Consider the following 27,285-nt stretch of genomic DNA (forward strand, 5'->3'; position numbering starts at 1 on the left):
CGTATATTAAAGAATGTATTTGCATTAATGAATTTATCCTCACAATGCCAACACCCTGTGAGACAGGGAAATATTATCCCTATCCACAGATTGGGAACTGAAGCACAGAGCGATATACATATGATTCATCACAGTCCTCACTGACCTACTCCACCCAACACACCAAACTACTTTGCCAAATGTCCACTACTAATGGTGTTTGGAAGCAGGTAGTTTGGTAAACAGGAAGGCTGTGGAGGGGCAGAGTTCAAGTTGTAGTCTGTTGTAGTGACCAGGTGTGTGTTTGTAGGTGACTACCTGTGTGTTAGATGGGTTACACTTTAATTTCCTTGCTTTTAGTGGTTTTGTTCCATGTATGTAATATCGGTCACAACTTTAACTGCTTCACAGTGAAATTTTTTGTACATTATAAAAATTAAAGTCTGGGTTGCTTCAGCCAACTCCCATGGGAAAACTCCAGCCACTAACTAGAGGCCCTTTTTTCTTGCTAGGCCTTTTCCAAGTACATTCACAGACTCACAGAGAGCTGAACTCTTCTCTTTGAGAGCTTCCTTCTCCCCAGCCACCTCAAGTCCTCTGAAAACCAATCCTTCTATAGCAGCCGCTGCAATTGAACCCAGCTGGTCTGCTCTTTGCCTCTCTTTGGGTCCCTGTTAATCCTTTCTCTACCGTCATAATCCACAGTTTGTTTATTCTCCTTCACTGTCCCTGTAAGTTAGTGCTTAGCCAAACTGTGCATATTGGGGTTGATTTTGAAGCCATAAAGACTATTTAGAAATTCAACTCCCATTGAAGGTCAATGGAAGTTGGCCACCTGATTTCTTTAGACTCCTTTGAAAATTCCAGCCATTTAGTTCTTTTACTATTTCTTTGTATGTCAGCACTTCCATTCCCTTAATTATTGTGTTGCTTTTCTCTGTACTCCATTCAATTTTTCTGTAGCTTTCTATTACTTAGGTGCCTAGAATGGAACACAGTATTCCAGGTTTGGTACCACTATAGTCATGTACCGAAGGAGTGTTATTTATGACATGATACTTCTGCAAATACAGCTCAAAATTATAATAGCATTTCTTGCTGCCATATCCCATTGCAATCTCATATCTAGCTGTCTGCTATCATCCCTCAATCTCTTTCAGCATTATTGCTTTTCAGGTTTTTCTTTCCGAAGTAGTATCTGTATTTCTTATTATTTTTCTCCATATGCAATTTCTTGAGTCTTGCTTTATCTCCTGACTTCCCTGTAGTCCCTACTCTCCAAGCTCTCCATGTTTCTTGTTACTATCTGTTTATGTCCACTGGGGTTTGAAACACTTCCCAAATTATCCCCTGTAATTTAAATATAATGCTGTTTACTCCCTCTTCCAGATCATAAATGAACACTAGATAGTATATGTAGTCCCAATACTCCAGTCGTTGGAAAGATAGATCTTATAGCAAATTGTTTAAGATTTGTGTATGAATTTTAACTAAACTCTTTCATAGGAGTGTAGTGAATGTACTCATTATTTTGGTTTTCAGATGTTTCTATTCAGGAGAGCTTTCGACTCTATTTAAGTTCCATGCCCAGTGAAACCTTTCCTGTCACTGTCCTTCAGAACTCTGTCAAGGTAATATATCTGGAAATAACCCTAAGCAAAATGAACAATTCAAGGATGAAATAAATTATTTACGGCGTATCTCAAATCAAATGTCTAATCTGTATTTTCTAATGAATCAAAATCCAAAAAGCATATTCTACAAGTTGGAATGTTTGTATCTTTTGCTTTTATATTTAGGACGGCCAGACACATCATTTTCTTTAAAAACACTAAATGGGATCAGCTGACAATCAGCAATCCCGCCAGTACAAACTCAAGGTGTCCAAAGTTCTGACGAGCCAAAAGGAGTCCAAAATCCATAGTCTCTTCTCCATTGTGGTACCATAAATATAACATATTCAGCAACCACCATCACCAAAACCATGCCATCAGAGGGAGCGTGATATTTCAAGAGAATGCAGAATGAATCAGGAAAGGACTCACCTCTGCCCTGCAGAGCTCTTTATAGACCATGTTGATCCTGCATGCACCAATCCTGTTGCCAAGTGGCTGCAATTTTATCAGCTCTTTTAACTAAGTCCTGTGTCCTCACCCCAATTTTGCGGCTCAAGTGGTCTCCCAATCTGTCCATTAACCCACCTGTATATTACTCAGCTTCGTTTACATCCAGGGAAGTCATGCTCCATGCCTTAGACATCCAGAGGGCCTGAAGTTATTATCTATATAGGACCATATCTATCTCCAAGTCCTTCAAACTTTTTGTGGCATATGGGGATTAGGCCTGGGTTCAGTCCATTGCAGTTTACAGGCTGTCCAAATGGATCAGAGTATGTATACATGATTTTATGACCTGACAGGTGTTCAGACACCTGGGAATATCAGAGCACACTCAAGTAGGTCCAGAACAGCTTCTAAAGCATCTTTTTGCACAGTCTTCACCGTCAAAATATACAAGGCTTCTCCTTGGAGTTCTAAATGTACTTTTCACAGCATTACTCCCTCAACTTGATCTCTAGAACAAATTTGGTGATATCTTTTATCTCCTCTGACCACATGCTGGACAATTACTGCTGCTGGCTAATCTACCAAGAGAGGGGAGCTCTCTATTCTTCTTCAAGTGCTTCCTCATGTCCATTCCATGTTAGGCGTGTGTGCTCACCACATGCACTGGTGCTGGAAGTTTTTCCCTTAGTGGTATCTGTAAGGGACCGACTCTGGCACCCTCTGGAGTGGCGCACATATGCTGTGGTATAAGGTGCGCCGCTGCCTCCTCCCCCAAAGTTCCTTCTCATTGCCAGTGATGGTGCTGGAACGTTCCTTTGCTTAGGCAAACTTTTCTTTCTCTAGAACTGTTCGTTGCAAACTTTCTTTTGTAAATAGTTCCCTTAGTGTGTTTAATTTAGTTTATAATTGTCCCAGATGGGACTTAGGCTCGGGATGGGCATGCCCCGGGCTTTAAGAACTGCAACTGCTGTAGGAAGCCTAAGCCAGTCAGTGACCCCCCCCACCAGTTGTTTAAGGTGTTTGGGGAATCTCACTTCAGCGACAGGTGTCGGATCTGCAGGAGGTTTAAGCCTCGCGCTAAGAAAGAGCGGGACATCCAACTTAAAGTGTTCCTTACAGAGTCGGCGCTGGAGCAGGTAAGATCGGATTCACTAGCTTTGGTGCAGAGCGACTTGCTGGTGCTGTCGTCAGACAGGTGAAATTCCACTTCCACATCTTGTCCCTCCTGGTGCCGCCCACACCAGTGACGGCAGTTCCCAAATCAAGGGGTCAGCCTGCCTTTGGACCATTCCTTCGGTATCTGTCAGTGCAGCTCTGCTCACCACCTCAGGGAGCGTCCCGCCAGTGCTCATCCACACAGAGGCACCGCACCGTGGACATAGGGCTGCCTACCAGTCAGAGCCCTCGGCGCCAGTCTCTGGATTCTGGTCCTTGCTTTGCGGGCTCGAAGCGTCGGTCACCGGTAGTATGGCGTAGACCTACTGAGACACACTCAACCCCACGACCCCAGTACTGGGAGCGTCATAGCCACTCCCCTTCAGTTAGAGGCCACTCCAGCTAAAGCCTCCATCAGGACTCTCAGTACCGGTCACTGGCCGACCGACATAGGTTGCCGTACCAGCATCGATGCTCAACATCGCAGCATCAGTCACGCTCTTGCTCCCACTCCATGGATCAGCACCTGTCAGGAAGCGTTCGGCAAAGATCACCGGGGTACCATTTCAGATACGCCAGACATCGGTCACCGGGATCTCGGTGCGGTGAGTCGTCGCCCACGTACAGATCCCACTCGGAGCATGGCAGTGGACACTGCTGGGACCGAGACACCTGGTCACCCTCAGTACAGTCACAGTATCCAGAGCAGGGCCCTTCATCCTAGGGCTTGGAGTCGGACCAAGAGCACCTGCAGGTGGGTCAAGGTCCTCCACTGGTGGCACTGGTCCTTCCCGCAGCACCGACAGGACTATCGTGGCCTCAGGGTCAATGGCCCATGCCAAGGCACCCTTGGAACCCGTGAGCATCAGTTGGTGTTGGGAGTCTCTGAAAAGCCCTCTGCCATGGTCTCCTGCCTGTGTGAAATGGAGGCCACGCTGCTTGGGACCCCCCATGTACAACAGATGGGGGAAGAAGGTCCTGCTGAGTAGGTCACAGAGGTGGCGGCACCTGCTGCAGCCACATCCTCTTCCTCATCCCCTGATGAGGCCAACATGGGGCCCCCACCTGCGGTCTCCCGGGGCAATGCCAAAGCTCATCAGGAGCTTTTGAGGAGAGTAGCCTCGAACTTGGGGCTAGAAACTGAGGAGCTGGAGGAGCTCTCTGACACCCTCTTCCACGTCCTCAGCTCGGCAGCTCCCTTTAGAGTCACACTGCCAGTTTATGAGGGGCTGGCCAAAATTACCAAAGCCCTCTGGCAGACCCCCTCATTGGTACCCCCAATTTCCAAGCAGGCGGAGCACAAGTATTATGTGCCTGCAAGAGGATATGAGTACTTGTATACCCACTCTGCCCCGAACTCGTTAGTAATGCCTGCAGTCAATGAGCAGGAAAGTCAGAGACAACCAGGGGCTACTCCCAAAAATAAAGAGGTGAAGAAGCTGGACTCTTTTGGGAGTAAGGTTTATTTGTCATCAAGCCTACAGCTGAGGGTGGTGAACCATCAGGCCCTATTGGGCTGTTATGATTTTAATGTTTGGCAGTCGATGGCCAAATTTGTTGACTCCCTCCCAGAGGACCCCAGGAAAGAGTTCCAGGCCATCCTGGAAGAGGGGCAGGGAGTGGTGAGGGCGGCACTGCAGGCAGCTTCAGACGTGACTGATTCTGCAGCGCGGACCATGGCCTCAGCCATAGTAATGAGGAGAGTGGCTTGGCTGCAGTCCTCGGGCTTGTCGGTTGAGGTCCAACAGTCCATCCAAGACCTCCCATTCGATGGCCAGGCCCTGTTTGCAGAGAAAACAGACAATAAGCTGCACGAGCTAAAGGACTCGCGCACCACACTCAAGACCCTGGGCCCATACACCCCAGGGCAGCAAAGAAACCAACTTAAGCTGCAGCCTCCCCATCAGTAGCGTAGCCAGCCTAGACAGGAACCCTTCCATAGGAAGGGCAAGGTTTACAAGTGCCATCAGGGCCAGCAGCCATCTGCCTCAACACAGGCTGGCTCTTCCCGCTTCCAGCAGGGATCAAAGTAGACATTTTGAGGATGTGCCCGAGGGCGACATTCCAGCCACTGTCCTGGATCCTGCCCCCCTCCATTTCTCCAGCCGCCTTTCTTTTTTCCTCCCAGCCTGGGCGTCTATAACTTCAGACCATTGGGTCCTCAATTCTGTGGCGCAGGGCTATACTCTCCAATTTGTTTCAAACCCCACATCCCACTCTCTCTCCACATTCCTCTTCAGGGACCCCTCTCATAAGAGTCTACTGCATCAGGAAGTACAAGGCCTGCTGCAGGCAGGGGTTGTGGAAGAAGTCCTCCTAGACCTCAAGGGCAAGGGGTTCTACTCCCATTGCTTTCTGATCCCAAAGGCCTATGGAGGCCTAAGGCCCATCCTGGACCTGCGACTCCTCAACAAGTTTCTCAAGAGGGTGAAGTTCCGCATGGTCTCCCTGGTCTCCATCATCACCTCCCTGGATCCAGGAGACTGATACTCTGCCCTTGACTTGAAGAATGCATACTTTCATATAGTGATCTCTCAAGGACACAGTTGCTTCCTCCGCTTCATGGTGGGATCCGCATACAACCAGTTTGCAGTGCTCCCCTTCGGCCTGGCAACGGCACCAAGGGTGTTCACAAAGTGCATGCTGGTGGTGGTGGCTCACATCAGGCGTCAAGGTATCCTGATCTACCCGTACCTCGATGACTGGCTGGTCAAGGGTCACTCCAGGTCCAGGACACCATCGCAATGCTGCTGACAACGTGCAGGAGGTTAGGCCTGTGGATAAACAAGGAAAAATCAATGTTAAACTCTATCCTTTGTACAGGGATAATCAGGGTGGTCCTTGACTCCACCAGAGCAAAGGCATTTCTGCTGCATGACAGGTTCCAGATGATGGGGGACCTCATCACTGGAGTCTCCGCATTTCCTTTCACGACAGCCAGGGTCTGTCTGCGGCTGCTGGGCCACATGGCAGCGTGCACATACATTGTCCACTATGTGAGGCTCCGGATGCGACCCCTCCAGCAGTGGTTGGCTACGGTCTATGCCCCATCCACGGATCACCTAGACAAGGTCGTCACCATCCCACCAAAGGTACTCACCATGTTGCAGTGGTGGACTGACCGTGGAACGATCCTCGACGGGGTCCCTTTCGACAGCCCACTACCTTTGGTGTCGCTGATATCGGATGCCTCGCCCCTTGGCTGGGGAGTGCACCTTGGCGTGACGTGGACGCAAAGTATGTGGCCCGCAGAGGAGATGACGTTGCATATAAACGTCAAAGTACTCAGGGTGGTTCACCTAGCCTTCGCGGTTTTCCTCCTGCAGTTATCCAGCTGAGTGGTTCGAGTGCTTACGGAAAACACAGCCTTGATGTTTTACATCAACAGGCAAGGGGGAGCGCGCTCATCGGCACTCTGTCAAGAAGCACCCTGCCTAAGGGATTTCTGCATCCAGCATGCTATCCACCCAGAGGCCTGTCACCTTCCCGGTGTCAAGAACACTCTGGCAGATCGCCTCAGCAGGTCCTTCTTTTCTGACCACGAGTGGTCGCACTACTCAGAAGCGGTCCAGAAGCTCTTCCAGAGGTGGGGAACTCCCCAAGTAGACCTGTTCGCTACCAGTCAGAACAGGAAATGTCGTCATTTTTGCTCCCTGTAAGGCCTCAGCAAGGCTCTCTGACACCTTTCCCCTGTCCTGGTCGGGAGATCTGATGTATGAATTCCCACCCATCCCACTCGTCAGCAGACTCCTGTCAAAAATCAAGAGTGATAAGGCTTGAATCATTATGATTGCCCTGGCGTGGCTGCGCCAGCATTGCTTCGGCATGCTGTTGGATCTGGCAGTAGCCCTGCCATGGCCATTGCCCGACCTCCCAGACCTTCTCTCGCAAGACCACGGTCGCCTCCTGCACCCCAACCTCACCTCCCTCTACCTCACGGCATGAATGCTGCATGGTTGAACGCGGAGGAGCAAGCCTGCTCCAGGGAGGTGAAGCAGGTCCTTTTGGGAAGTAGAAAACCCTCCACTAGAGCGACTTACCTGGCAAAGTGGACGAGGTTCTCCCACTGGGCATTTGAGTGTAGCTTCTTCCCTGCAGTCAATCTTGGAATACCTGCTCCTCTCAAAGAATCAGGGCCTGGCCCTCTCTTCTATCAAGGTTCATCTACTGCCATCTTGGCTTTTCATCCACTGATCCGGTGTTCTCGCACAAGATGTCCATCAGGTTCCTGAAAGGCCTCGAAAGGCTCTTCCTGCCCGTTAGGGATCCTGTCCCACAATGGGACCTCAATCTGGTTCTCTCCATACTCACGGGTATGCCCTTTGAACTCTTCGGCTCTTGTTCCCTTTCCCACCTATTGTGGAAGGTTTCCTTCCTTGTGGCAGTGACATCGACTAGGTGAATGTCAAAGATTAAAGCCCTGACCTTGGAACCGCCATATACGGTCTTCTACAAATATAAAGGACAGTTGGTACCACATCCGGTCTTCCTGCCGAAGGTGGTGTCTTCCTTCCATATCAACCAGGACATCTTCCTCCCAATGTTCTGTCCTAAGCTGCACAAGACCAATGAGCAGAGGCAGCTGAACGCCTTGGACATGCAACCTGCCTTGGTGTTTTACCTGGAGCATACCAAGCGCTTTCACAGGTCGGCACAGCTCTTCATCGCAACAGTGAACAGGATGAAGGGTCTTCCAGTGTCCTCTCAGAGGATCTCCAACTGGATCACTTCCTGGATCACGGACCTGTTATGAGCTGGCGCAGGTCCAACCACCGCCTCTGGTGAAGGCCCACCTAACGAGAGTGCAGGTGTCCTCGGCAGCCTTCCTGGCACACGCCCCCATCCAGGACATTTGCAGAGTCGCCACGTGGTCTTCGGTTCACATGTTTACAGCACACTAGGCCATCACACAACAGGCCAGAGACAACGCTGGGTTCAGCAGAGCTGTGTTACAAGCTACACGTCCATGAACTCCTGCCCGCCTCCGTTGGTATTGCTTGGGGGTCACCAAATATGGAATGGACATGAACAAGCACTCGAAGAAGAAAAGACAGTTACCTTTTTCTATAACTGGTGTTCTTCAAGATGTGTTGCTCATGTCCATTCCATGGCCCACTCTCCTTCCCCACTTTTGGAGTTCCAGCAAGAAGAAACTAGGGGTGGGGGGGGGACTGATGGCGCCCCTTATACCGTGGCATACACACGCTGCTCCAGAAATAACTGTCTTTTCTATTCTTAAAGAAGGAAAAAATGGTTACTTTCCATGGTTCTCCAGGATGACTGCCTACACAACGTCCCTACTTCTGCCAAGTCTTGAGTTAAAGATTCCTGAATTAATGGCAGAACTGAAAGGAGTTACGGGGAACCCTTCAGATGGTAGGAGGGGTGAGTGTACCCATCAGACACCGTTTTCTTCAAGGCTACAAGCTTCTATGCCAGGGCACAGACAGTGTGCTCCCTATGGGTTGTCATCTTAGAGAACTGCTGTTGAAACCAACAGTTTTATACATCCCTTGTGTATACCAGGTTGTTGTTCTCTCCCTCTGTTTTCTTGTTTATTTTTTAGCTTGGTATAACTTTACTAGTTAACTCAGTTAAGCATTATGGGATATATTATATGTGAAAGATACTATAGAAAATGTAGTTGTAACATATTGTGCTCATTAGAATGTGGGAGGCACATGCCCTTCCCTTTAATAAAACTCCAGGAATGTTCTCCCTTCCCCAGTGGAACATACGTCGCGAAAAAACAGAAAAATCAGAAAGGTCCACCACTCACACCTTCGTTGTTGAAGCCAACACACTGATTCTATCATAGTCTGGTCCATTCGATTCTGTTCTATATAGGTTTTTATACTATACTCATCACCATAGGATCTGAGCACTTTCCAGTAGTTTCGTAAGTAACCTTCACTCTAATCCAGACACTCAAGACTGGCAAGCTCTAGCTCCTTACAAATGTAGCCTGGGACAGCAGCAAATGGAATACCCTGCTGAATGAAAGAGCTTACCCTGGCATGAACTCTGCTGTCCCTCCTGATCTTTGTAACCCTAATCCATTTAAATCAAGATACTGACTACTGCTGGCTGGACAGTCTTTCTGCCCAGTAGGACAGCCTTCTGCTAAACCAAGATCCGGAAGCTGGAAGCTGTTGTCTAAATAAAGCAGATAAATTGCAATAGTGTGTACTTGAATCACCCTTTTTGCTATTTTTATTTATTTATTCTAATTTGTGCCTGCACATTTTTTCCAATTTCTTTCTGCTCCAATTTTCCTTATTTTCATAACATAGCTTTTCATTTCCACATATTTTCTAGGGGAAATAATCAATGTGTTCATTTGGTTAAAACCTAAAGCTTAATGTAGATGAGTCTCCTCAATGTAGAAAATACAATTTACATGCAGATAGCCATTCAAGTGATCACTTGACAGCTCTGCAGTAAAAAAATAGAGAGCAGACTTATGCATATAACAAGAACTGGTTATTTTTCCCAATTCAGGTAACCAATGAGCCTCCAAAAGGACTTCGTGCAAACATCAGGCGGGCATTCACAGAGATGACGACTACGTTTTTTGAAGACAATATCCTTGGCATAAATTGGAGGAAAATTATTTTTGGCATTTGCTTCTTCCATGCTATCATTCAGGTATACCTGATGGTGTTAGTTCAGATAGCAGAGGTACTAAGATGCCATTACAAAATTAGTTCAATAAATCTGTTATATTCAGAATACGTCTGATGGAATCATAACTGAAATAGCAGTATTTTGTGCAAACCTTATTTAGCCATTAATTTCCAGAAACTAGAACTGTAAGTTATATTACAAATTAGGGCTGTCAATTAATTGCAGTTAACTCACGCAATTAAATCAAAAAAATTAATTGCAATTAAAAAATTAATCGTGATTAATCGCACTTAATAGAATACCAATTGAAATTTAGTAAATATTTTGGATGCTTTTCTACATTTTCAATATTAATTTCAATTACAACAAAGAATACAAGGTGCACAGTGCTCACTTTATATTATTATTTTTATTACAAATATATGCACTGTAGAAATGATAAAAGAAATAGTATTTTTCAGTTCACCTCATACAAGTACTGAAGTGCAATCTCTTTATCATGAAAGTGTAACTTACAAAGGCAGATTTTTTTGGTTACATAACTGCACTCAAAAACAAAACAATGTAAAACTTTAGAGCCTACAAGTCCACTCAGTCCTACTTCTTATTCTGTCAATCGCTAAGACAAACAAGTTTGTTTACATTAACGGGAGATACTGCTTCCTGCTTCTTATTTACAATGTCACCTGAAAGTGAGAACAGGCATTTGTATGGCACTTTTGTAGCTGGCGTTACAAGGTATTTACATGCCAGATCTGTTGAACATTCATATGCCCCTTCATTCTTTGGCCACCATTCCAGAGGACATGCTTCCATGCTGATGATGCTCATTAAAAATATAATACATCAATTAAATTTGTGACTGTACTCCTTGGGGGAAGAATTGTATGTCTCCTGCTCTGTTTTACCCGCATTCTGCATATATTTCAAATTATAGCAGTCTCGGATGATGACCCAGCACATGTTCATTTTAAGAACACTTTCACAGCAGATTTGACACAACACAAAGAAGGTACCGATGTGAGATTTCTAAAAATAGCTACAAGCACTCGACCCAAGGTTTAAGAATCTCAAGAGCCATCCAAAATCTGAGAGGGACGAGGTGTGGAGCATGCTTTTAGAAGTCTTAAAAGAGCAACACCTGCTTCATGATTTTTCCAGGGACTGAGGTGAGGCTGACTGGCCTGTAGTTTCCAGGATCCTCCCTCTTCCCTTTTTTAAAGATGGGCACTACATTAGCCTTTTTCCAGTTGTCCGGGACCTCCCCCGATTGCCATGAGTTTTCAAAGATAATGGCCAATGGCTCTGCAATCACATCCGCCAACTCCTTTAGCACTCTCGCATGCAGCGCATCCGGCCCCACGGACTTGTGCTCGTCCAGCTTTTCTAAATAGTCCCGAACCACTTCTTTCTCCACAGAGGGCTGGTCACCTCCTCCCCATGCTGTGCTGCCCAGTGCAGTAGTCTGGGAGCTGACCTTGTTCGTGAAGACAGAGGCAAAAAAAGCATTGAGTACATTAGCTTTTTCCACATCCTCTGTCACTAGGTTGCCTCCCTCATTCAGTAAGGGGCCCACACTTTCCTTGACTTTCTTCTTGTTGCTAACATACCTGAAGAAACCCTTCTTGTACTCTTAACATCTCTTGCTAGCTGCAACTCCAGGTGTGATTTGGCCTTCCTGATTTCACTCCTGCATGCCCGAGCAATATTTTTATACTCTTCCCTGGTCATTTGTCCAATCTTCCACTTTTTGTATGCTTCTTTTTTGTGTTTAAGATCAGCAAGAATCTCACTGTTAAGCCAAGCTGGTCGCCTGCCATATTTACTATTCTTTCTACACATCGGGATGGTTTGTCCCTGTAATCTCAATAAGGATTCTTTAAAATACAGCCAGCTCTCCTGGACTCCTTTCCCCCTCATGTTATTCTCCCAGGGCATCCTGCCCATCAGTTCCCTGAGCGAGTGAAAGTCTGCTTTTCTGAAGTCCATGGTCTGTTTTCTGCTGCTCTCCTTTCTTCCCTGTGTCAGGATCCTGAACTCGACCATCTCATGGTCTCTGCCTCCCAGGTTCCCATCCACTTTTGCTTCCCCTACTAATTCTTCCCGGTTTGTGGGCAGCAGGTCAAGAAGAGCTCTGCCCCTAGTTGGTTCCTCCAGCACTTGCACCAGGAAATTGTCCCCTACACTTTCCAAAAACTTCCTGGATTGTCTGTGCACCACTGTATTGCTCTCCCAGCAGAAATCATGGTGATTGAAGTCTCCCATGAGAACCAGGGCCTGCGATCTAGTAACTTCCGTGAGTTGCCGGGAGAAAGCCTCGTCCACCTCATCCCCCTGGTCCGGTGGTCTACAGCAGACTCCCACCATGACATCACCCTTGTTGCTCACGCTTCTAAACTTAATCCAGAGACACTCAGGTTTTTCTGCAGTTTCATGCCTGAGCTCTGAGCAGTCATACTGCTCCCTTACATACTGTGCAACTCCCCCACCTTTTCTGCCCTGCCTGTCCTTCCTGAACAGTTTATATCCATCCATGACAGTACTCCAGTCATGTGAGTTATCCACCAAGTCTCTGTTATTCCAATCACATCATAATTCCTTGACTGTGCCAGGACTTCCAGTTCTCCCTGCTTGTTTCCCAGGCTTCTTGCATTTGTATATAGGCGCTTGAGATAACTTGCTGTTTGTCCTGCTTTCTTAGTATGAGGCGGGAGCCCTTCCCTTTCATGCTCTCCTTCTCATGCTTCCTCCCAGTATCCCACTTCCCCACTTACCTTAGGGCTTTGGTCTCCTTCACCCAGTGAACGTAGTTTAAAGCCCTCCTCACTAGGTTAGCCAGCCTGCTTGCAAAGATGCTCTTCCCTCTCTTTGTTAGGTGGAGCCCGTCTCTGCCAGAACTCCTCCTTCTTGGAACACCGTCCCATGGTCAAAGAATCGAAAGCCTTCTCTCCGACACCACCTGCATAGCCATTCGTTGACTTCCACGATTCGACGGTCTCTACCCAGGGCTTTTCCTTCCACGGGGAGGATGGACGAGAAACCACTTGTGCCTCAAACTCCTTTATCCTTCTTCCCAGAGACACGTAGTCCGCAGTGATCCGCTCAAGGTCATTCTTGGCAGTATCATTGGTGCCCACGTGGAGAAGCAGGAAGGGGTAGCGATCCGAGGGCTTGATGAGTCTCGGCTGTCTCTCCATCACATCGTGAATCCTAGTTCCTGGCAAGCAGCAGACTTCTCGGTTTTACCAGTCGGGGTGGCAGATAGATGACTCAATCCCCCTGAGGAGAGAGTCCCTGACCACCACTACCCGCCTCCTCCTCTTGGGAGCGGTGGTCGTGAAACCCCCATCTCTAGGACAGTGCATCTCATGTCTTCCAATTGGCGAGGTCTCCTTCTGTTCCCTTCCCTCAGATGTATCATCTAGTCCACTCTCCGCATTAGTACTTGTGGAGAGAACATGAAAACGGTTACTTACCTGTATCTGCGTTGCTGGTACATGGACACTCCCCTTTCTTCTTCTGGAGGTCACATGCTGCCAAATTTCTTCACCGTCCTCCTGTCCCCGCTGTGCAGCCTGCTCTGAATCTTCAGAACATTGTGTCCGTAGAAGCATATCCTGACATCTGTCCAGGAAATCTTCAGTTTCTCTTATGCAACGCAGGGTCGATACTTGTTCCTCCAGAGCTTGAACATTCTCTTCCAGTATGGAGACCAGCTTGCACTTTGTACAGACAAAGTCGCTTCTGTCCTGTGGAAGAAAGACAAACATGGCACATCCAGTGCAGGTCACAACAGCTGAACACCCCCTGTCCATATTACCTTCCTTCTGTGAGCTTCCTCAGGAGTTGTAGTGACTACTCAGAGAAGCCGGCAAGATGTAAGCCTCAGTGGGCTCTCCCCAGGCGAACTCCCTCTGTTAGCCTCTCTGCTATTCGCCACTCAGCTGGTTCGCAGCTGACCGGCTTTTTATAACAGTCAGACCCACTCAAGGCTCACCTGGAACAAAGCACTCCCAATTCACACTTTTCAAACAACCAATCAAGCACACGGTCAAACTGTCCCCACAACAGACACTCAGATACTCACCAACACAGCCTCCTTAATGCAGCCCTTAGTGTACCTCCTCTCAGACAGCTCCCAGGCAAACTCCCTCTGTTAGCCTCTGTGCTGTTAGCCGCTCAGCTGGTTCGCAATGTTATCCTTGCTTAGCGTACTAGGTTGTTTCTGTCAGATTATTCATGAATGTTGCATTCATCTCACTTCAAGAAAAAATCACGGATTATTTATTTTGAAAAGTAATGCAATATTTGGAATTACATGAACTGGGCAGATGGAGAGCTGTAAGATTAGACATGTAAGATTAGAAGATAGGTTGAATTTTGAGACAACCTTTCCCATCTGTAATAGGGAGATTTATCTCCTAAGTGACCAAAAGCTAATACTTCGCTTTTAATTGTACAGTAAGGGTTGGGGAATGGATAGAACGAAAGTTCAGCTGACCCGTTGCTGGGGGGGGGGGGTTGCAATGTGCTCATGGCATAAGACAACTGGAAATTACTACCCTCTCCTGTCCCAAGAGCCAGGAGGAAAATATGACTTGGGGGGAGTGTCCCTGAGGACCAGTGCCTTCAGGTGCTACTCATGGGTAAGGCTGCCATTTAGTAATGGAGAATCATAGAATATCAGGGTTGGAAGGGACCTCAGAAGGTCATCTAGTCCAACCCCCTGCTCAAAGCAGGACCGATCCCCAATTAAATCAGAATCTGTGACTTCCAAAGACCTCTGTGACTTCAGCCAGCGCCGGCTGGGAGCTGAAGGGTCCCCGGCTGCCGCAGGAGGTAGGGAGGACCCCCGCAGCTCAGAGCTGTCAGCGGAAGGGGGCCCTGGAGTTCCAAGACCCCATGGGTGGTGGGGGTCCCTGAAGCTCCCAGCCCACCGGCAGCTACCAAGGCTTCCCATTTTGTCATGGATATTTTTAATAAAAATCAGGGGTAGGTCACGGGTTTCTGTGAATTTTTCATTGTTGCCCGTGACCTGTCTGTAACTTTTTACTAAAAATATCCTTGACAAAATCTTAGCCTTAGTCATGGGGCAAAAAAGCTTACACATTGCCCCTTGCTAAGGTCTGTGCTAATCTATCACTTTATCATTTCTGTTACAAAATTTGAAATTGCTATCAGAAGACAACGCCACATTAAGATATGATTGCTCTCTATAAATATATCAGAGGGTTAAATAACGGAGAGGGAGAGGAATTATTTAAGCTCAGTACCAATGTGGACAGAAGAACAAATGGATATAAACTGGTCATTGGGAAGTTTAGACTTGAAATTAGACGAAGGTTTCTAACCATCAGAGGAGTGAAGTTTTGGAATAGCCTTCCAAGGGAAGCAGTGGGGGCAAAAGACCTATCTGGCTTTAAGATTAGACTCGATAAGTTTATGGAGGAGATGGTATGATGGGATAACATGATTTTGGCAATTAATTGATCTTTAAATATTCATGGTAAATAGGCCCAATGACCTGTGGTGGGATGTTAGATGGGGTGGGATCTGAGTTACTACAGAAAATTCTTTCCTGGGTATCTGGCTGGTGAATCTTGCCCATATGCTCAGGATTTAGCTGATCACCATATTTGGGGTCGGGAAGGAATTTTCCTCCAGGGCAGATTGGAAGAAGCCCTGGAGGTTTTTCGCCTTCCTCTGTAGCATGGGGCACGGGTCACTTGCTGGAGGATTCTCTGCTCCGTGAAGACTTTAAATCATGATTTGAGGACTTCAATAGCTCAGACATAGGTGAGAGGTTTTTCGCAGGAGTGGGTGGGTGAGATTCTGTGGTCTGTGTTGTGCAGGAGGTCGGACTAGATGATCATAATGGTCCCTTCTGACCTTAATATCTATGAATCTATGAATTAACAGTACAATTGCTCTGAGCATCCTGAACAAACTAATTTTACTCAGTTTTGCTTTTAATTTAATATTCAAGGAGAGGAAAAAGTTTGGACCTCTTGGGTGGAACATCTGCTATGAATTTAATGACAGCGATAGAGAATGTGCCTTACTGAACCTAAATCTTTACTGCCAAGAAGGAAAGATACCCTGGGATGCCCTAACTTACATAACAGGTACAGTGCTCAGATATTTTATTTTAACAGCTCCAGTATTAGAAGTTATCTACTTCTAGCATTCCTCAATAAACACAAGATATGACTAAGCTATATAGCTACGTGCAACAACTTAGCAGGTCTAAGTTGATTATTTGTATAGGGCCATATTATGCTTTTACTTATAACCGTGGAATCCTACTGAAGTCAATACAATTATATGGGTTCTGTAATCAATCTTCACCTTTTATGGCATTTTAAAGTTGGAGTCAGGGTAAGGCACTAGCTAAGTGCATGTCTACACTGGAATGGACAGTGTAATTTCTGTCTTGGGTGGTCATAGCCACTCTAGCTCTGATTGAGTTAGTGCACTAAAAATAGAAGTGTAGACACAACAGTGTGAGCATCGGGATGGGCTAGCTGTCCTGCGTATGGTCTAGTCTAAAACCCTAGGTACCCTCGCCAATCCCTCTGCTTGTGCTGCTACATCCACACTTATATTTTTAGCATACCAGCTCGATCAGAGCTAGTATGGGTATGTCTCCCTGAGGTGGAAATTACACCTCCAGCTCCAGGTTAGACATACCCATTCAAATGCTATCTAACAGACTGGCATCAAGAGCATAGGCCAAACAGCAAAGACCTGTGTGGTTTTGAAAAGTCCTAAGCTATGTCCATCCTGCAAAGTTTCTGTTTGGAAGGATCTCCTGACTGGAGAAAATTAGCAGCCTTCTAACTTGATGACCCGAGCATATAAATCTCAGCATTCAGAGCTATTGTGGACACGTAGGAGCATCAAGTTATGACCCCTCCAATGGAAACCTGATATCAAAGTGGCAATATCCAAACAGCTGCTTAATTACCCATAGCAACAAGATAATCATCATGCAGATTATATCTAGTTTACTCCTTGAGCAAGAAGAAAAGAAAATTGTCAGCTCTCACTTTACAGAGTCAAATATAAGTGATTTAAAAATTCTTCAGCAACTGTGGAGAGACTGATAAAGATAATCTAACCATTAGTAATCACCATTGTATAGGATAGCAAACCAAAGCCTTTGTTCAAAAGCAATTCTTTATACTTTAATAAATCTTTTCAGGAACACACAGGGGCCTGATTCATCACAGTGTAACTCCAGCTTCTGAGTGTAACTACATTGATTTCAGTGCAGTAACAACAGTGTAAAACTGGAGTAAAATAGTAATGGGTAGGCACTTCCTTCTGAAAGTAAAACAGCTTGGAACTCCGAGCTCATTGCATTCTGTACTGGTACCATGCAGTCAGCACTGACCCAAGAATAGAGATTATTATAATTTCCAGGTTTTGACAGCAAGAATTTAAGGTAATTTTTCTTCACAATTTCAGTAATGTTCCTCTTTGCTTTGCTGCTTAGCTCTGCTAAGTAGATTTTAGTTTGCATAATTAGTTAGACAGGAAACAAAAATGGTAGTTTTATGATAAAAATAATTAAAGTGATTTATGAAGGAATAAAAACAGTCTTCCAAAGACTACAGTAAAAAAAAAATAGAAACACATTCACAGTGGTTTAGGCAAAACATATCTGATCCCTTATTCTAAGATGTCCTTCTAGATTACCCCTGAAATGTGAAAATGCTTTTCACATATCTATTTCATGGTGGTTTATAATTTTTTACTTAATATTTCCTTTATCACAAACCCTGTAATTTGGTTGTAGTATTCCACAGTGTTAGAATTGCTTTTATAGTAGTTACTTCACAAGATAGGTATGTGAATATAACAGTTAAGCGTCTCTCTTTGCCTAGTTTCAGAGTGGTAGCCATGTTAGTCTGTATCAGCAAAAACAGTGAGGAGTCCTTGTGGCACCTTAGAGACTAACAAATTTATTTGGGTTTAGCCCATGAAAGCCTATGCCCAAATAAATGTGTTAGTTTCTAAGGTGCCACAAGGACTCCTCATTCTCTTTGCCTAGTTTTACATTTTTCCCATTAGTTACCTGTACTATACAGCAAAAAATGCTTTTCCAATGTAAATGAAAAATAGGCCCCATTATTCTGTTCTGTGTTTTGTCAAGCTGAAGATTAAAACTACTGTAAATTCTCTAAAAAAGAAAAGGAGTACTTGTGGAACCTTAGAGACTAACAAATTTATTTGAGCATAAGCTTTCGTGAGCTACAGCTCACTTCATCCACGAAATGATCATCATCACGAAAGCTTATGCTCAGATAGTTTTGTTACAGTCTCTAAGTGCCACAAGTACTCCTTTTCTTTTTGCAAATACAGACTAACACGGCTGCTACTCTGAAACCTGTAAATTCTCTGAGATGAATACAAGTGCTTTCAAGCTTGCCTGCTAAGTGAAGCCCTTTCTGTGGCACAAATTGCGTCTGAAAGTATTCTATCAGTTTGCGTTGTAAAGATTTGTTCATTCATCCATGTATATTAAATGCTTGTTTACAGCAAATTGATTTTACTTCAGCATCAGCCTCATGGACGTTACTTCAAAGTTGTATTGGACCCAGTTCCCATTATCTTAAAATTACCTTTGGTTCACTTTGTGAACATTTATTTAGTATATTTTTAAGGAGGATGTATGCAGTGTAGTTGTAGCTGTGTCAGTCCCTGGATATTAGAGGGACAAGGTAGGTGAGGTAATATCTTTTATTGGACCAACTTCTGTTTAAGGAGGATGGATATTTGAACACTGGTTCTTCTGGTTTTTGTTTGTTTGTTTGTTTCCTGCATGCAGAATGAAATGCTGCCGGAGTTCAAGTTTCAGACCTATGAGCAAAGTCTCTCCTGCTCCATTTCTCCTCCCCCTTACTCTGCCCCTTCCTTCTTCTTTTTATTTATCAAGCATAACTTAACTTTAAATGGCCAGGTTTCCTTGCACTTCTGTGTTATTTTTTTTAAAGCCCGTCTCCTAAAACACCTGAAGAAAAAGCATGGTACATGCTGTTAAATGTCTAAAGAGCTGTTCAGATTTGTCTTAAGAGAACTGATCAATTCAGAAACACACCATCCCTATTTATCTCCCTTCACCATAAATGTCTGGTCCTGAAAGCCTCAAACTCAACTATTGCTAGGGGAATCAAATGAATTGCCAGTGCATATACAGCTGTGGAAAACTGACTGCACAAGGTATTCTGAGCAGAAAAGGCCTAGGACACTGAAAATAAAGTCTGCAAAGCTGCCTCTTGCTCATGCATTAACACCCCTATAAAGCTCTCCATGCTTGGTCTTCATTCCTTTGCAGCACAGTCCATCAGCAGGAAGCTGCTCCAAGCACTGCTCCTAAAATAGATTAATTCTATCAAATTTCTGAAAGGGGAACCTTCTTTTTGTCCTCCTTATCTCTTCCTCCCTGAGAACTTTTCCTTATTTCTTGCTGTGTTGCCAGTGTCTCAATTTAAGGTAAAGGCCAGGTGGCAGGATGGAATATTGATTACAGTGCCAATGCAAGCCCATAGGGGGCCATAAGCAGGAATATTTTCGTGGGCCCTTCACCCATGCTCAACACATACTAATAATTAATAGGAAACCCCCTTGAGCTGCTCAGGGCCCTAAGCAATTGCTTAGTCTGCTTATGCCTAGCGCCCGCTCTGCCTAATGACTCCTCCCCTAATTTGCCCCACAACGTGAAAGTTCTTTCGGTCTCCCTATGATGGCCTCTTTTCAGATCCCTGTATGTAGTTAGATACTGTTGAATATATTACTCTAATGAGATTATATATAGAAGGCAGTGTTTCTGTATAGCTTTGAAAGTACTAAGATGGTGTGAGTGTAGTGTCCCAGCCGTCTAGCTCCATGGACAAGTCTGAGCTGCCATTCAAATGTCTGAGATTAGGGGAGAAGTCAGTCCCAGAAAGGAGATTGTCAGACAACACATTTTCTTTTACCACATTAAGGGCCAGAGTTTCCCGATTCAAAATGGATTATGAAAATTGTGTGTACCATTGTATGTGTATTTTGCATATGCAGTTACTCCAGTTACACAGCAAATTGAGTGACTGTGCATGCAGATGGTTAATTAGGCACATAAGATGCAGCTACCCAGTTTACATAGAATCATAGAGCTAGAAGGGACCTCGAGAGGTCATCTCATGGCAGGACTAAGTATTATCTAGACCATTCCTGACAGGTGTTTGTCTAACCTGCTCTTAAAAATCTCCAGTTATGGAGATTCTACAATCTCCCTAGGCAATTTATTCCAGTGCTTAACCACCCTGACAGTTAGGAAGTTTTTCCTAATGTCTAACCTAAGCCTCCCTTGCTGCAATTTAAGCACATTGCTTCTTGTCCTATCCTCAGAGGTTAAGAAAAACAATTTTTCTTCCTCCTCCTTGTAACAACATTTTACATACCTGAAAACTCTTTTCATGTCTCCTTCAGTCTTCTCCTTTTCAGACTAAACAAACCCAGCTTTTTCAATCTTCCCTCATAGGTCATGTTTTCCAGACCTTTAATCATTTTTGTCGCTCTTCTCTGGACTCTCTCCAATTTGTCAACATCCTTCCTGAAATATGACGCCCAGAACTGGTCACAATATTCTAGTTGAGGCCAAATCAGTGCGGAGTAGAGAGGAAGAATTACTTCTCATGTCTTGCTTACAACACTCCTGCTAATACATCCCAGAAGGATGTTTGCTTTTTTTGCAACAGCATTATTGTTGACTCTTATTTAGCTTGTGGTCCACTATGACCCCCAGATCCCTTCCCGCTGTACTCATTCCTAGGCAGTCATTTCCCATTTTGTATGTGTGCAACTGATTGTTCCTTCCTAAATGGAGTACTTTGAATTTGTCCTTGTTGAATTTCATCCTATATACTTAAGACCATTTCTCCAGTTTGTCCAGATCATTTTGAATTATAATCCTATCCTCCAAAGGACTTGCAACCCCTCCCAGCTTGGTATTGTCCGCAAACTTTGTAAGTGTACTCTCTATGCCATTATCTAAATCATTGATGAAGATATTGAACAGAACTGGACCCAGTACTGATCCCTGCAGGACCCCACTCCATTATGCCCTTCCAGCATGACTGTGAACCACTGATAACTACTCTCTGGGAACGGTTTTCCAACCAGTTTTTCACCCACCTTACAGTAGCTGCATCTAGGTTGCATTTCCCTAGTTTGTTTATGAGAAGGTCATGAGAGACAGTATCAAAAGCTTACTAAAGTCAAAATATACCACATCTACTGCTTCCCCCCCATCCACAAGGCTTGCTACCCTGTCAAAGAAAGCTATCAGGTTGGTTTGACATGATTTGTTCTTGACAAATCCATGTTGACAGTTACTTATCACCTTATTATCTTCTAGATGTTTGCAAATTGATTGCTTAATTATTTGCTCCATTATCTTTCTGGGTACAGAAGCTAAGCTGACTGGTCTGTAATTCCCCAGGTTGTCCTTATTTCCCTTTTTATAGATTGGCACTATATTTGCCCTTTTCCAGTATTCTGGAATCTCTCCTGTCTTCCATGACTTTTCAAAGATATTTGCTAATGGCTCAGATATCTCCTCAGTCAGGTCCTTTAGTATTCTAGGATGCATTTCATCAGGCCCTGGTGACTTGAAGACATCTAATTTGTCCAAGTAATTTTTAACTTGTTCTTTCCCTATTTTAGTCTCTTCTGATCCTACCTCATTTTCACTGGCATTCACTGTGTTAGATGTCCAATCACCACCAACCTTCTTGGTGAAAACCGAAACAAAGAAGTCATTACGCACCTCTCCGATGTCCACATTTTCTGTTAGTATTCCCCTTCCCCCTCATTGAGTAACGGACCTACCCTGTCCTTGGTCTTCCTCTCGCTTCTAATGTATGTGTAGAATGTTTTCTTGTTATCCTTTATATCTCTCGCTAGTTTACATATATAGCTGCAGTAATTACATGCTCAAATTAGGCACATAATTGTGTGTGCAACTTGTTTGAAAATCTGATATTTTTTTATTAGTTGACTTAGATGTATTGCAGTGTCAGATTTTATCAATCACTTTAATGAGTAAAAAAAAATCTTTCTGACAGTTAAACACTCTTATTTCCATTAAAGTGACGCACAAAAATCATGCTATCCTGGATTCTAGGAAAGATGAATGTTAACATTTTAAAAAGTAAAAGCTTTTTAATATGTGAATTGTTATATGACATTGTAATCTGTAAAAATCAAACACTGTTTCAGGTGAAATTACTTATGGAGGGCGAGTTACAGACACCTGGGATCAGAGGTGCCTGCGTACAGTCTTAAAGAGGTTTTTTTCTCCTGAAACATTAGAATATGATTACAAATACTCCGAATCAGGTAAATACAATTAGAATTGTAGAGGATTTCCATTTGGGTTAATGCAAACTGTTTGTCTATCACATTTTTTTATGATTTTGTGTATTTAATTCTGTATTTGTGTTGTAGAAAAATTCTGGTCTTTCTGTGATGGATCTCGCATCAGTCAATGGGGTCTGGTTCTCTCTGTGTGTCTAAGAACTGGATAACAAGCTTAGTTAAAGTCTCCCTAGTTTTTTATTGAGAAAAATGTCTCTTGCCCCACAGAGGACATTATTGGTAGTGTATCTCCTTCCATTTCCCACAGACAGAAGTCTCTAATACCCTAATGCCCGCCCCCTGCAGGCTAGCAGCCAATCAGACACTCACTCAGGCTCTCTCACTGCCCTCCCAGCAAACACACGCTCGGATACTTCCTCAGCAAGCAAACACACACACACTCGGATACTTACCAGTCCCAGGCAAACTCCTGCTGTGAGCTGCTCTGCTGTCCCCGCTGCTCAGCTGGTTCGCTGCCACTCAGCTGGTTCGCGAGGCTCTGGCTATTTTTAAACAGCCAGGCTTCCCTGACGCAAACAGACAGACACCCTAATGCCCGCCCCCTGCAGGCTAGCAGCCAATCAGACACTCACTCAGGCTCTCTCACTGCCCTCCCAGCAAACACACGCTCGGATACTTCCTCAGCAAGCAAACACACACACACCCGGATACTTACCAGTCCCAGGCAAACTCCTGCTGTGAGCTGCTCTGCTGTCCCCGCTGCTCAGCTAGTTCGCTGCCGCTCAGCTGGTTCGCGAGGCTCTGGCTACTTTTAAACAGCCAGGCTTCCCTGACGCAAACAGACAGACACCCTAATGCCCGCCCCCTGCAGGCTAGCAGCCAATCAGACACTCACTCAGGCTCTCTCACTGCCCACAAACCGGGTAGAATTAGTGGGGGAAGCAAAAGTGGATGGGAATCTGGGAGGCAGTGACCATGAGTTGGTTGAGTTCAGGATCCTGACGCAGGGAAGAAAGGTAAGCAGCAGGATACGGACCCTGGACTTCAGGAAAGCAGACTTCGACTCCCTCAGGGAACAGATGGCCAGGATCCCCTGGGGGACTAACATGAAGGGGAAGGGAGTCCAGGAGAGCTGGCTGTATTTCAAGGAATCCCTGTTGAGGTTACAGGGACAAACCATCCCGATGAGTCGAAAGAATAGTAAACATGGCAAGCGACCAGCTTGGCTTAATGGTGAAATCCTAGCGGATCTTAAACATAAAAAAGAAGCTTACAAGAAGTGGAAGGTTGGACATATGACCAGGGAAGAGTATAAAAATATTGCTCGGGCATGTAGGAAAGATATAAGGAGGGCCAAATCGCACCTGGAGCTGCAGCTAGCAAGAGATGTCAAGAGTAACAAGAAGGGTTTCTTCAGGTATGTTGGCAACAAGAAGAAAGCCAAGGAAAGTGTGGGCCCCTTACTGAATGAGGGAGGCAACCTAGTGACAGAGGATGTGGAAAAAGCTAATGTACTCAATGCTTTTTTTGCCTCTGTTTTCACTAACAAGGTCAGCTCCCAGACTGCTGCGCTGGGCATCACAGAATGGGGAAGAGATGGCCAGCCCTCTGTGGAGATAGAGGTGGTTAGGGACTATTTAGAAAAGCTGGACGTGCACAAGTCCATGGGGCCGGACGAGTTACATCCGAGAGTGCTGAAAGAATTGGCGGCTGTGATTGCAGAGCCCTTGGCCATTATCTTTGAAAACTCGTGGCGAATGGGGGAAGTCCCGGATGACTGGAAAAAGGCTAATGTAGTGCCAATCTTTAAAAAAGGGAAGAAGGAGGATCCTGGGAACTACAGGCCAGTCAGCCTCACCTCAGTCCCTGGAAAAATCATGGAGCAGGTCCTCAAAGAATCAATCCTGAAGCACTTACATGAGAGGAAAGTGATCAGGAACAGTCAGCATGGATTCACCAAGGGAAGGTCATGCCTGACTAATCTAATCGCCTTTTATGATGAGATTACTGGTTCTGTGGATGAAGGGAAAGCAGTGGATGTATTGTTTCTTGACTTTAGCAAAGCTTTTGACACGGTCTCCCACAGTATTCTTGTCAGCAAGTTAAGGAAGTATGGGCTAGATGAATGCACTATAAGGTGGGTAGAAAGCTGGCTAGATTGTCGGGCTCAACGGGTAGTGATCAATGGCTCCATGTCTAGCTGGCAGCCGGTGTCAAGTGGAGTGCCCCAGGGGTCGGTCCTGGGGCCGGTTTTGTTCAATATCTTCATAAATGATCTGGAGGATGGTGTGGATTGCACTCTCAGCAAATTTGCAGATGATACTAAACTGGGAGGAGTGGTAGATACGCTGGAGGGGAGGGATAGGATACAGAAGGACCTAGACAAATTGGAGGATTGGGCCAAAAGAAATCTGATGAGGTTCAATAAGGATAAGTGCAGGGTCCTGCACTTAGGATGGAAGAATCCAATGCACCGCTACAGACTAGGGACCGAATGGCTAGGCAGCAGTTCTGCGGAAAAGGACCTAGGGGTGACAGTGGACGAGAAGCTGGATATGAGTCAACAGTGTGCCCTTGTTGCCAAGAAGGCCAATGGCATTTTGGGATGTATAAGTAGGGGCATAGCGAGCAGATCGAGGGATGTGATCGTTCCCCTCTATTCGACACTGGTGAGGCCTCATCTGGAGTACTGTGTCCAGTTTTGGGCCCCACACTACAAGAAGGATGTGGATAAATTGGAGAGAGTCCAGCGAAGGGCAACAAAAATGATTAGGGGTCTAGAGCACATGACTTATGAAGAGAGGCTGAGGGAGCTGGGATTGTTTAGTCTGCAGAAGAGAAGAATGAGGGGGGATTTGATAGCTGCTTTCAACTACCTGAAAGGGGGTTCCAAAGAGGATGGCTCTAGACTGTTCTCAATGGTAGCAGATGACAGAACGAGGAGTAGTGGTCTCAAGTTGCAATGGGGGAGGTTTAGATTGGATATTAGGAAAAACTTTTTCACTAAGAGGGTGGTGAAACACTGGAATGCGTTACCTAGGGAGGTGGTAGAATCTCCTTCCTTAGAGGTTTTTAAGGTCAGGCTTGACAAAGCCCTGGCTGGGATGATTTAACTGGGAATTGGTCCTGCTTCGAGCAGGGGGTTGGACTAGATGACCTTCTGGGGTCCCTTCCAACCCTGATATTCTATGATTCTATGACTCAGAAGTACATTTTCCAAAAAGAAGCTTTTGGCCCAAATTTTGCAGTATTTGAGAACCTGTGAACCTTGAGGTCTGTTGTGGACTTCCTAAGATTTTCAGGGACTCTGTAGAATGTGGGTCTTCTGTGAAAAGTCACTATGTAAAATGTTAACTTCTTACTCTGATCCTTGCACCTGATTCTCTTCTCACACTATTTTTACACTACACTAGCCCCATTGACGTCCATGGAGTTACTCATGATTTACTCCAGTGTAAATGAAAGGAAAATTAGTCCCACAATATGAATATAGTTATATCTGCTGAATTTAGTGACAAAACTATTTTTGCTTGTATTATATACTTCAGTTAGCACTGCTGAGCCAACACAATTAATGGTAATAATTGTCAATTCTAACTTATAGATCTTAGAACACATTGCAAAGATGAATAAACATTATTATCTCCATTTTACAGATGGGGAAACCGAAGCACAGAGAGGTCAAGGGTGAGATTTGCAAAAGTGCTCAGTCCACTCTGTTCCCACGGTTCTCAAAAGGGCTCATCTTAATCTAAACACTTTTTAAAATATGACGCCCCAAATAGGAACTCATAAGTGGCTCATGGTCACATAGTGAGCCAATGGCAGCACTGGAAATAGAACCCAAGTCTACTGACTTCCTGTCTAGTGCCATATCTAGTGGATGATGCTACCCCCCCGTAAGAAAGAGAGAACTGGATTGTATCTAATCCTTCTTGCACATCAACAGACTTGTTTGCTAAAATCCAATAAATTACAGTTGAGCAAACCCATTGAAGACAATAGGGTTGCCCAGGTGTCATCAAGGGCATAATCTAAAGACAAAAGGCTTGTGCATGTGTAATTGAGGGCAGAATTTGGCCTACAGAACCTTTATCCTGGGTAATTGTGTGTGAGAACCTATCTTGACTTGCATATTCCAGGGTGAATGGCAGGAATAGCAGATTAGGAAAAAAAAAGTATTTTTACTTGGGACCTGAGCATATCTGATCTGGAAATGCCAGAGAGATGACAAGCCTCGAACTCCACTGCTATTTTTACAGAGCTACTTCTCTGATTAGAGCTGTACTTTAAAGTCCTTACCAGAACTGGCCCAGTTAAAGGATTTAGGGGGGCTAAAAGTTTAGCACAACCAGGAAGATTTCAGTATTGCTGTAGGGTTTATAACTCCCAATGTATCCTGCTGATGGTGCTAAATCTTTTTACTCTGGCCATCTTCAGGGAGAAGGGGAGCTCTCTTGCTTCCCATTAAATATTGAAAAGCTGCATAGCACCATGCTCAACAGGTGTTTGAGGTGGATCCCACTGCTACAAGCACTGCACATTGTCAGCATTCTCTGCCTGAAATATGTGGCCAGAGTGTCAAACTAAGAGATGATCAGAGGGACATTTCTCACTAATTTGGGAGCATTTTATACCCCCTTTGCACTGTTGCAAATGACTACACAAGGCACAGTGCAGTGGAGAGTCAAGCCCATCAAGTTTGGATCTCTCCTCCTTGAGCTGGGCTACTCCTAAGATTCCTTTTTTCAGGACTGCTGCACTCACCCCCTCCCCAGAAAGGCTCTTCCACCTCCCTTGTTATCAGTGTGAGGCAGTGAACCACCTGTCTCAGTGACTCACCAGAACCCACTTCACCATTTCTGTATCTATTTTTGGTACTTGTATGGCACCCATCATGGTAGCCTCTGAATGCCTGGCAATCGTTAATGTACCTATCTTCCCAGAACCCCTAAGAGACAGGGCAGTGCTATGATCCCCATTGTACAGATAGGGAACAGAGGTACACAGAGGGCAAGTGACTTGCCCAAGGTCACACAGCAACTCTGTGGTGGAGCAAGGACTTGGGCCCAGATCTCCAAAGTCTGAGGCT

At 45.1% G+C, this 27,285-nt stretch overlaps 1 protein-coding gene and 1 long non-coding RNA gene across 2 annotated transcripts in view; one reads left to right on the top strand and one right to left on the bottom strand.

Annotated features, from left to right (window-relative positions):
• DNAH6 (dynein axonemal heavy chain 6) overlaps positions 1 to 27,285 on the top strand; it is a 265,685-nt gene that overhangs the window by 145,307 nt on the left and 93,093 nt on the right. Inside the window, exons 66-69 of the mRNA XM_074953620.1 lie at positions 1,522 to 1,610; positions 9,702 to 9,848; positions 15,814 to 15,952; positions 22,095 to 22,214. Coding sequence (XP_074809721.1) covers positions 1,522 to 1,610; positions 9,702 to 9,848; positions 15,814 to 15,952; positions 22,095 to 22,214 — 495 coding nt within the window. The remainder of the gene's footprint in view (positions 1 to 1,521; positions 1,611 to 9,701; positions 9,849 to 15,813; positions 15,953 to 22,094; positions 22,215 to 27,285) is intronic.
• On the bottom strand, positions 4,719 to 22,795 carry LOC141987834 (uncharacterized). The gene is made up of 4 exons (XR_012639623.1): positions 22,646 to 22,795; positions 13,304 to 13,576; positions 5,895 to 5,974; positions 4,719 to 4,981 (listed from the first exon to the last, which is right to left on the bottom strand). It is a non-coding gene; the product is annotated as an uncharacterized LOC141987834 (long non-coding RNA).

This window comes from Natator depressus, chromosome 5, assembly GCF_965152275.1.
Source record: "Natator depressus isolate rNatDep1 chromosome 5, rNatDep2.hap1, whole genome shotgun sequence".
NCBI lineage: Eukaryota > Metazoa > Chordata > Testudines > Cheloniidae > Natator > Natator depressus.